Below are 11,577 nucleotides of genomic sequence, written 5' to 3' on the forward strand. Positions count from 1 at the left end.
CAACCCCAAAACAAAAACCCCTAAAGACAGTTATCTAAAATCAAGTTTACAGAAGAGGAGAAAGCAGGCTGAGCTGTGAACTGTGGAATTTCTAATGTTTAGTAGAAACATATTCAGAACCCAGGAACCTGGGCTTTGCTGTAACCTCATAGCTCAGAAACCACCTCTTGGCTTTACTCACGACCCAAAACTAAAGACCCAAACACACACTTCCAAGTGACCAAGCGGTCTCGTCAGTACTTTAATGTTGTGTATGCCAGACTGTAGCGGAGGCAGCTACAGGTGCACTTCTGTGTTCCTGCGCGGCACCCGCATCACAGCAAGCCCAGCTTGTGTTCCACCATCAGGTGTGGCTCGCCCATCAGCTCGCTCTGTGACGGATCTGGAGGGAAACAAAAACAGGCACAGGAATGACTCTTCAGACACAGACAGTAAGTTCAGGGTCATCACATGAGAACCTGACTCAAGAAAAAGAACAGGGGGTTGGAGACATGGTTCAGCAGCTAAAAGCGTTAGCTGCCCTTCTAGAGGACCCAGGTTCGAATCCCAGCACCCACATGATGGCTCAGAACTGTCTGTAAATCCAGCAGCAGGAGACCTGGCACCCTCCTCACACAGACATACATGCAGGAAAAACATCAATGCACATGAAAGCTTTTTGTTGAGACAGGGTTTCTCTGTATAGCCCTGGCTGTCCTGGAACTCACTCTGTAGACCAGGCTGGCCTTGAACTCAGAGATTCTCCTGCCTCTACCTCCCTAGCACTGAGATTAAAGGTGTGTACCACCACTGCCCAGCTATAAGTAAATCTTTTTTTAAAAAAAAGAATGAAAGAAAAAGTTTTTTCCAAAGTTCTGATGTTTCCCATGGCTTCTCACCTGACTAAGCATTCACATTGCAAAAACATTTTTAAATGATTTATTTTTACTTTATGTGCATTGCTATTATGCCTGCACGTATGTCTGTGTGAGGGTGTCAGATGCCCTATTAACTGCTATGTAGGTGCTAAGAATTGAACTCAAGTTCTCTGGAAGAGCAAGCAGTCAGTGCTCTTAACCACTGAGTCCTTCTCTAGCCTCTGCAAAAACATTTTATCTTTTCTGTTTCCTGCCCCATCAAAAACACAAAAAAAGAAATCAGAATTCCAAAGCAAGAACATCTTAAACCCCACCACCACCTCATGTTAGAGACTAGAAAGCTGAAGTGGACTGCGGTTAACACCAAAGCCTTCGATGGGTCTCCTCAACAGGGGCTCCCTGGAAAGCCTTTGCCCTCTCAACACTGACCGAGCCCAATGCACCAAACCAGCAGTATGCACAACAAGAAACTAATGGATGCAGGAGCAAAGGGGGCTTGCCGAAGCATGGAGAATCTGCTCGCGTGGTGTTTTAGGTTTTGAGCACATAGTTAACTCTCCTCCAGCTCCACCTTTGAATGCTCGGATTCTCAGAATGTGCCATCACTCTCGCCAAAACACAAGTACCCAGCAGCAAGGCACTAGTCGACAAGTTAGGAGACATGCCCCGAGCAACCAGGAGACAGGAGAAGCCTTTCCTGGAACCAAAGCTCATCTGCCGTAAGGAGGTGAGGACACCTCGAAAAGCCCCATTTTATTTCCTGGTGCTCTCATAAAACGTGTAGAACTGAGTTAGCCAACACTCCCCGAGGAGACCGAGCTGCGGTCCAGGAAGTGCGCAGAGGAGCAGCGAGTGTGCAGGTCACTCATGGATGAACAAGAGAGACGCCAGGGAAGGGGCACACACACACAGATGGAGTGCCCGAGAGCAGGACCGACATCAGGAGCAGAGCAGACGCTAAGGAGACTGAAACGCACAATCTCAGGACAACAAGCTGCCCGGAGTGATCACCATGAAATCCCATCTTAGGGCTGCGAATAAACACAAATGACTCCAACCAGCCTTGATTCCCCTGGGGACACTGACTCTGTTGGTTGTGATCCCCTTGTATAGTACAGGGGTCCATAGTGTTGAGCATCACTCACCATTAAGAATATCCTCAAAACCAATGGTCTCATCATTGCCCCGCAGAATATCCAGCGACAGATTTGAGCTTGGAAGGAATGGAAGACGCTGAACCTGGGGGAGAAGAGAAAAGCGCAGCGTTAGAAAAATCGAGGGGTGCCGGGCGGTGGTGGCGCACGCCTTTAATCCCAGCACTCGGGAGGCAGAGGCAGGTGAATCTCTGTGAGTTCGAGACCAGCCTGGTCTACAAGAGCTAGTTCCAGGACAGGCTCCAAAACCACAGAGAAACCCTGTCTCGAAAAACCAAAAAAAAAAAAAAAAAGAAAAATCGAGGGGAAAGGCAGACTGTGTGCCATAATCCCATGTTCTTCCACGCTTTATTTGAAAAAATTTACAAAACTAAGTAAAACTGCAGTTTAGCCAGCGGGAAAAAAAGAATTCAATTTATGTGCAGACCAAGTTTTAAAATGTGTTGGCAGTGGAACAGTAACTTTTACTAACTTACCTAACCCTTCATGTCTGCCTGTGTTTACGACCACTAACTAACCCACCATGTCTACCTGTGTTTATGACCACTGACTAACCCTTCATGTCTGCCTGTGTTCTAAGGTATTGCTTCTGTTTGGGGTGGGGTCACATACCGTGTAACTGTTGTGGGATATTTGCACACTGTATGAAGATGTACTACTGTGATTGGTGTCATAAAGAGCTGAAGGGCCAATAGTTCAGCAGGAGGTACAGGCGGGACTTTCAGACAGAGAGATCTCTGGGAAGAAGAAAGGAGTCGCCAGCTGGACAAAGAGGAAGCAGGACATGCAGGAGGAGAGGTAAAAGCCACAAGCCACAGGGCAGTAGGTAGATGAACAGAAATGGGTTATTTAAGTTATAAGAAACAAGCTAAGCTAAGGTCAAGCTTCCATAATTAATAAGAAGCCTCCATGTTATTTGGGAGCTGGCTAGTGGGACAGAGAAAGACTCATTCCACGTGGTGAAAAGCAAAGCAGACTCCCAGAGCGGAACACAACACCTCACTTGAGCACAGGGAGACCAGGTTTCTGAGGAGTCCCAGGCGAGCGAGCATCGCTCCACTGAGCAAAGGACGCCTCACTTCTATGCTGTTCTGCACTGCTTAGAATAAAGGGAAAACACAACCTTTTCAAATGCACTGGTAACCGACAATGCAGACCAAGCTCACTTTTAAGGCTTTTAAATCAGTGTCCTTCAGCCAATGTAACCTCTTCTGCCAAGCCCTAAAGGCAGGTAAACTGGCAACCAAGTGAGGTATCAGCAAAGCACAGGCTGCGCAGGCAGAAACATCTGGATTCACATTCTGACTTTCACTGACCCAATCACAGTTTTGTGTAAGTCACCGTCTGAGGGAGCAGACACAGACAGGGTGTGCCACACAGCCTTCACACGGCAACCACTGCCACAGTCAGTGCTCAACACACTCAACCACACAGCCTGCACATGGCAACCACTGCCACAGCCGGCGCTCAGCACACGCAACCTCGCACAGCCTGCACACGGCAACCACTGCTACAGTCAGTGCTCAGCACAGGCTACTACAGCCGGCGCTCAACACAACCACACACAGCCTGCACACGGCAACCACTGCCACAGCTGGCGCTCAGTACACTCAACCACACACAGCCTGCACACGGCAACCACTGCCACAGCTGGCACTCAACACACTCAACCACACACAGCCTGCACACGGCAACCGCTGCCACAGCCGGCACTCAACACACTCAACCACACACAGCCTGCACACGGCAACAGCTGCTTCAGTCGGTGCCCAACACACTCAAACGTGACCAAACTCAGTTTTCAGTCCTGTTGCAGATCACTTAACACTTTACCAAGAAGACGAGGTGGCCAGCAACCGATGATGCTAGGACTGAAACCCCATCACCATCTGCAGAGACAGTTACGGGGAGACCTACCCTTGCCATTCAGACTGAAGATACTATTCTCAATTGCCAACAGACTAAGGTGTTATTTGATCTTTACAATGTGAAAAACTTTCTCCAGTTGTCACTCAAAATCAAAAAAGAGGAAGCATGGAAAGGAGAGAAGAAAGAGGAAGAAACAGAAATAGAAACAGGAACCTGTAAGTGGAGAAGAGAGCAAAGGGTCTGGGAGGCAATTAAGTCAGGGACAACCACAAAAGAGCATCCAAAGCGGGGCTTGCAAAATACAAGCAAGGGACCAGGAAAACAAGGACCGAACCCTGAGCAAAGCTTTTTGACAAAACGGTAGTAAAAACTCAGGCCATCTATTTTACTAGCAATCTGTAACTTACATCAAGGCAGACAGAAAACAGGATGCTAACAGCTCTGTGGTAAACATTGTTCTGTGGAATCTTCAGGACAGCCCTGTGCTGTTCGCACTGTCTTTCCGTCTTACACCAACAAGGAACTGAGAGATGGCTCAGCAGTGAAGAGCGTGGGCTGCTCTCCCGGGAAACCAGGTTCCCAGCACTGAAATGGACGCTAAGAAGAGCTCGTAACTCAGTTCCCAGGGGATCTGGCCTCTGCAAACACTACACACGGGGTGCATAGACATATATGCAAACACGCATGTAAAATAAGATAAATAAACCTGAAACAGCAACAAATGTGCTTCAGACTGTTACTCTTGAGTGTTTAGATTAGATGGTATAGCCTATACTCAGACTTGAGCCATTTCATTTAAAGCCACGTTAGAGCCTTATTCTGGCAAAGCAGTACTTAAAGTAGCTTCCAGAACCACCAGCCTATAAAGCCAAGACTCAAGGTTAGCTGGCAAGAGAAAGGAAGCCACAGTACAGGAAACAAATGCAGGAAGGCCCAAAGCAGGAAGCAAGAAGCCAATCCATCAGGCAGCTGGGTTTCATCCAGAAGGCAAAGTGAGAAGCATAACCAGTGAGATCTGCATTACAGGGCCTCGGGGTGGAGAGCAGGGGCCGAGAGGAGCAGGGCGAGAATCGCTGCAGGCTGAGTAAGGACCAGACGTCTAGGGGCGGGAGCGACAAGGCTCTGAGTGAGGCGACCACGGCTTATGCTCCAGTCTGCCTTAGGCAGAAGCCTATTCGCCCATAAGTCATGAGCACTAAGGAGTTATTCTTCATGGGACCATGGGAATTTGAGGTGCCGGGTGGGTGGGCCTTCCAAACAAGGATGGGAGAACTTCTAAAAGTCAACAGCACATGAGAAACAATGAGGACAGGCAGAAAACAGTCAGGACCAGAAGAGCAGCACTAACAAAACCAGCACTTCAGCTAACAGACCAAAGGAACCACACACAGCGGGAAAAGGGTTTCGGAGAGGAAGGGGACATAGGCTTGAGGTCTGCGAACATCACGGGGAAAAGGAAGGAGCTTTGTGTGTCTAATACTACAGTGTTCAAGTGAAACGGGCTGAGAAAATGTCTGCACTGTTCGGGAGCCACAGGCACAGAGGAAGAGGAAGCAAAGGTGTCCAGGACAGACAGGGAGTTGTTCCCGGAAGTAGTATGATGTGATGGAACCCAGAACACGGGCAGGGGACAGCTCGCACAGGAGGAAGGACGTGTGCGCACAGCCACTCCCGAAGCAACAGGTTCACCCAGCTGTATATCGACAGGAACCCACAGAGGGCAGAGAAACAAAGACAGCAGCTGTTTCCAGACACCGCATCTACACCATGAAGATGCTCTTCATTTAACAGCTCTGTCTCTGTGAAGTAGGAAGAGACGTGTAGAGAGCCTCCATGAAGACACCCACCTGCTGCACCGCCTTGAATTCCATCTGTAACTTCAGGGGAGCAAACAGTCCCTGGATGTTCCTCAGGGTGGAAAAGTTCATCTTGTCTTGGTTGAGCTGGAACTGGAGCAGAGAGAGCAACTCTGACCCAAGTGCTTGTTACGAAGGCGCCAGTGCCTCTCTGGCTCTGAATACACCACGCTGATGATACTGAGGCTGAGCCCCTCCCACAACTGATATAAAGTGCACTGGCTAATTTGGCTTTGATAAATTTGGTAACATTTACGTCTGTGTGTGTGGTGTACCTATGTGTTCACGTAGATGTCAGCCTGCAAACGAGGGCAGAGGTCAACACCGGGCCTCTTTTCAATAGTTCCCCACCTTATTTTGTGAGACATGGTTTCTCACTGAGCAGAGCTCACAGATTCAGCTGGGCTGGCCAGTGAGCACCAGGGATCTGCCTGTCTCCTCTCCCGGCAGTGCCCTCCTCTGTACCAAGAATGGAATCCCAAAGGTCTTCTAATGTGAACTCAAACCCACACCTCCTTCTATTTTTCTAGCAGAGGATAAAGAGAAAGTCACAGGTAAGATACTCACATTTTTTTCTGATAATTCAAGAGGATGGCTGGGCAGAAGTTCATTTTTCACACAAGAAAACCTAAAGGGAGAAAAACAAAATATTTAACAGATTACACATAATTCTCCACTGTAGGGTAAGCTGCATGTGTAACTGGAGTTCTGGGCCAGGGGTGGGCTCAGTAGGAGAGCATTAGCAAGCAAGAGGGCTGAGGCACGATCCCCCAACAACCTCGAAACTGTGACTACACAACAGGAGCGTGCAAGGGCGCTCTCTGGAGGTGAGAACCTTGTTCTCATTGTGATGGTGCCGACCAGTACAAAAACAGAAGTCTTTGTTAAAACACATAGAACTATGAATGAGAAGACAGCCAGATTAAAAACGTGTCTGCTATAGACAGCAGTACTCAAGATTTCAATTGCTAGCGTGGGCTTTCCAGAGATGGATACTCATTCATGTCCTCTGTCTGTAACAAAGAATTGATAGTAATGCCACTGAAAAGCTATCGCGAGCTATCTTTACATATTTTTACCAATTACCTATTTCCACTGAGTTTCATTTTTATTTTGATGTCTTTCCTAGATTCTCATGTAAATCTTCTAATAAAAAAATTTAAATTGTTTTAAAAGCATTTACTAAGCGTGTGTTTATTCTCCCTGCCACTTTGATGGGGCGCTCTCCTAGGACAGAACAGCTAAGGCTCGTCAATATGAAGTGTGTCTTTTCTAAAGCTTCGTCAAACCACATGCTTAAGGTACCCACAGCTGCATCCAGACCAGTGGTCACGGCCAAGCTAAGGACTGTCTAAGGCAATGTCTGGGGGCTGACGTCAAGAGACACGCATCCAGGGGACAGGAGAGCTGGAACCCACGACAGGCAGCTGCAGCATATCACCCTTTCTCCCCCCTTTTATTTTTTGTTGAAAATAGACTTATTCCATACAATATATTCTGATCAATTCTGATCACCATTTCCCCTCCCCTAGATCCTTCCAGGCCCTCCTCATCTCCCCAACCACCCAAATCCACACCTTTTTTTTCTCATTAGAAAACAAACAGGTAAATAATAATAATAAAAATAAACAACCAGAATAGAACAAAAAACAAAGAGCCAAAGAAAAAGCATAAGGCACATACACAGTCACCAAGACACAAACATCTGTACAGAAATCCCATAAAAACCAGAACCATAAGATATAAGCAAAAAGGCCTGTAAGGTTTGGGGGAAAAAAAAAAACAAAACTCCAAAGTTACGAGTTTGTTTTGTTTTTGCTATTGCCCGCTGGAACCTGCCCTTAAGTGTGGTTTGTAAACGTACAAACATTGGACAAAACTCCTTTCTCCTTTGCAAGAGGTTATCAACTGGAGGTAGCTTCTGGGTTAGGGATGCGGGGCTTTGTCTACTTCCTGTCTCAGCACTGGGACCCGATCTGGCTCCGGCCTTGTGTGGGCTCTGAGCTTGCCAGCATGGTCTGTGTGAGTTCCTACGTGCGCCGGTTCTGTTCTGTAGAGAAGGCCTTGTTTCTCTGGTGTACATCGTACCTTCTTAAGAGAAACTTGGGTGTTCACGTGTGTGTGCACAGCACACAAGTAATGCACAGGCAGGCCCGAAGTTGACATTAAGTGTCTCCTGTGTTGTTCTCCACCTTATATTCTGAGACAGGGTCTCTCACTGAACAACATATTGTTCAGTGAGATTGGCTAGATTGACTTGGTTTTTATATGGGGGCCAGGGATCCAAACTCAAGCCATACTTGCCCAGTCTGGGGTCAATCATTTTAACTGCTACATTCTAGTGTATCCCATAGAAAAGTTAAATATTCCAGCAGTTAGTAACATCAGGAGGTCAATGCCTCTCTGAGTTATGAGCAGTTAAGAATCCTACCAAATCAAGGGCCAGGGCAATCTATCTCAGTGGTGGAGCACTTACCTCCCACTGTATGGCATCTTGGATCCAATCCCCAGGAAACCCCACAGAATCCTACCAATCATCCCACAGGGTACCATAGATTAGGAGGATGCCTTGCTCTTACTCTGATGAGATGCTTATCCCAATGCAAGGACCGCACAGGCCTCTTCCTCTCCACACTCCATCTGAGGAAGTCACTCACTACAACCCAAACTCAACCTACATTTACAGTCTTTCAAAAAGAACCCACACGAAGCACTTCCTCAGCGCAAGGCAGCCAAAACCCCCCACGTACCCTTTCCGGAGAACATCATGACTCTCAAAGGGCCCGCTGGCTGAGAGCTCCGTAACTGGAATGCTGTCCTTCAGCTGCGACCCCAGGCCTCTGGCGTTCTGCAACAGAGTCAGCACAGCAGTTAAAAGACAGACACAGATAAAGGCTGTGTCCTCAAGGAGCCTGCGATCTACACAGATACAGCTGGAAGTAGTGGCAGCCATCACACAGGGTACCGTGAGTAATACAACATTTGGGGAAGAAGGACTCTTGCTCTGACTTCTGAGGGTGCCAATAGGAAAAGCATTTTATCAAAAAAATAACATAAAGACATGAACATACAAACAAACTACAACCAGTCTGACACGACCAACTAACATATTAATGAAGTGGCAAATTTCAAAGATGGACAGTCACACACACACAAAACACCTGAGTTCTGCCCTAAAATTGACGGTCATGGAAGGTTTATGGTAAGACCAAGCAGATTCACTTCACTGGAAAGAGACCTCCTTTAGTTTAAAGCAATGTTTAACACAAGGTAAAGGCCGAGGACAGAACACCGATCCTTAAGGACAGATCTATGAACAACAATAAAAGACAAGGAGTTAAGGCACGACACCTAGGAACACGAGTTCACAGGAACTAAAGAGAAGCAGGGGCGGGGGGGTTACTATAAGTAAAAATTAACGCAGCTAATTGAGATGTCGTGAAAGCTACAAGCAGCACCTCTGGAACTGATACACTGTCACCTACAGCTAACATCACTATCTGCTCAGGTACAGAGAGGTGCTAGCCTATGGGTAACCTGGTGTCTAACACTAGTCTCGAACCAACTATTCTGAGAACACAACGTTTTGACAGATTTCGTTCATGGGGGGGTATGTCACTAGCACTCCCTGGGTCTTGCTTGAGCCTCACCAATTTTCCAATTCTGCATAGCAAGGTTTCCCTAAAAAATACAACCTTGAGGGGCAGTGGTGGCACATGCCTTTAAGACCAACACTAGGGAGGCAGAGGCGGGCGGATCTCTGTGAGTTCGAGGCCAGTCTGATCTACAAGAGCTAGTCCAGGACAGGCTCCAAAGCTACAGAGGAACTCTGTCTCGAAAAACCAAACCAAAACAAACAAGCAAACAAAAATCCAAAACACAACCTCACCACCAAACTGCTAAAGACCTCTTTTATTCTTTTATGCTTCATTAACATTAGCGAAATAAAGCCCAGGGTCCTGAATCCGCAAATCAAGAGCCTACACTGTGCCCATCCCTTCTCACAGGAAGCCATGGTGGATCAGGAAGAGAACCTGTCACCTACTCAGTGGCTTCCAGGACCGGACCTATGTGATGCTTTCCCAATGCTAACTGACATCACCACTCTACATTCCTCCTGCGGACTGCTTTACTGAAAAATGACAACGGAGAGTTCTCTATGCACTCTAGTATTGCTGTCCCCATGTTTCGGATGTCCTGGAAAATATCAGGACTCCGTAAGGTCTTAGCTAGTACAGTGTCGGATAAAAGTCAGTCTACAAAGATCTAAAACCATTCTCTTTTCAGAGTGTTCCTCACACTCCTTTACAACAGTTAGCGGTATTTGCTAACAAAAACTTTCTGGGCGTGGTCAGGTGAGCGGCAAGGGGTGCTTGTATCAGGTCTGTGCCACGGTGACTCAGGAGTCTGCTCAAGGAGAAACAGAAAGTGGGAAAGGAGGAGAGGCCAGAAGGGGGAGAGAGGGAGTTCAAATACTAACCAATACAGACAAACTGCGCCCCAACTCATGACACGGGGAGAGATGTTTGTAAACCCAGGCTGAGTTGTATAAATGCGACCTGCGGTCGTGGGCAGAGCTTGGGGCTGGAGACTCCAGTCACCCCGAGGGAGACGGAGAGTGGCGATATAAACACCCACACAAGACTCGGCTTTCAGATGTGGCCTGTGCGTCCGCGCCACTACAGGGAAGGAGCGCGCAGGCCTGGGAGGCCCCGGGGACCGAAGCGCGCGGTCCTACGGGAACCAGCACCACCCGAGAGCGTGCAGCCCGAGTCATGCCCACGCTAGACTCCCTTCGGGAGCGCGCGGCCAGGATCATCCTCGAACCAGACACCCGCCGGGACCGCGCAGCCGTGACCGTGCCTGCGCCACCGACACCCGCCGCGTTCACGGCCATTCGCGCTCACTCACCATCTTGGAAACCGCTCGGCACAAACCTCTAAACCCGCTACAGTCAGTCGGCCAAGCTGCTCACTTCCGTTTCCGGGGCCGAGCCCCCCACATCCGCCGGAAGTGCGTCCGTCCGGCCAGGAAGGAAAGAGGGCGTGGGAGGAGTAGGGAGTCTCTCTGTGCCGGGGCTCCCACGCTTGCGATCCCGGGGGAGCGAGGGTCAAGGGCGCAGGTTGTGTGTGCGCTGGGCCTGGACTCGCGTGGGCAGTTTTAGATAGGCGTGTGCAGATGCATAGACGTCCTACAGGCTTTACAAAGAGGTCTGGGGCGCGATTTGCATGAAGTTCTGCTGGTAAAGCAAAACTCGGACAAGAAGATTTTACATTTTTATAATGCGCCGGGTGCCCTCACTCCTTTGTGATGGTTTGCTGTATTTGATAACACAAGTCTGGGAATCTCCTGGACCTGGAGTTTTAGGTAGATGGTTGCGAGCCACCCTGGGGGTGCTGGGAACTTAAACAAGCCCTCTTTGCGAGCAGCAGGTGCTCCTAATCACGGCGGCATCCCTCCATTTCCTTTGGCTCCCATTTCTAGAGTACAGTACTGCGTGGAGGACAAGGCTGAAGCAGCCTCGCTTTGGGGAGAGTGAGGCAGCTGGTCACTTTGGTTCTGTGTGGGGGAGCATAGAGAGATGAACGCTCCTGTCCCTCTTGCTTTCATCTTGGTATTTTGCCTGGGACCGCCGCCCATAGAATGATACCTCCCCCATTCAGGGTACCTAAGTTTTAGTTAAACTGTGGAGTTGGCCTCACAGGTATGCCCATACTATGTCTCCTAGGTCAGTGGTTCTCGACTTTCCTGACCCCCAACCATAAAATTATTTTGTTGCTTTTTCATAGCTGTATTTTTGCTACTGTTGTGAATTGTAGTGTAGCTATCTGATATGTGACT

At 48.5% G+C, this 11,577-nt stretch overlaps 1 protein-coding gene across 1 annotated transcript; it reads right to left on the reverse strand.

Moving 5' to 3' along the window:
* Positions 1–230: 230 nt before the first annotated feature.
* On the reverse strand, positions 231–10,758 carry Pomp (proteasome maturation protein). Its single transcript, XM_057764567.1, has 6 exons — positions 10,648–10,758; positions 8,487–8,584; positions 6,304–6,364; positions 5,728–5,829; positions 2,003–2,096; positions 231–382 (listed from the first exon to the last, which is right to left on the reverse strand). Exons 1-6 carry the CDS (start codon positions 10,648–10,650, stop codon positions 315–317), a joined length of 426 nt encoding a protein of 141 aa, XP_057620550.1. The 5' UTR covers positions 10,651–10,758; the 3' UTR covers positions 231–314.
* Positions 10,759–11,577: the final 819 nt, after the last annotated feature.

Source organism: Chionomys nivalis, chromosome 3, assembly GCF_950005125.1.
Source record: "Chionomys nivalis chromosome 3, mChiNiv1.1, whole genome shotgun sequence".
Taxonomy (NCBI): Eukaryota; Metazoa; Chordata; class Mammalia; order Rodentia; family Cricetidae; genus Chionomys; species Chionomys nivalis.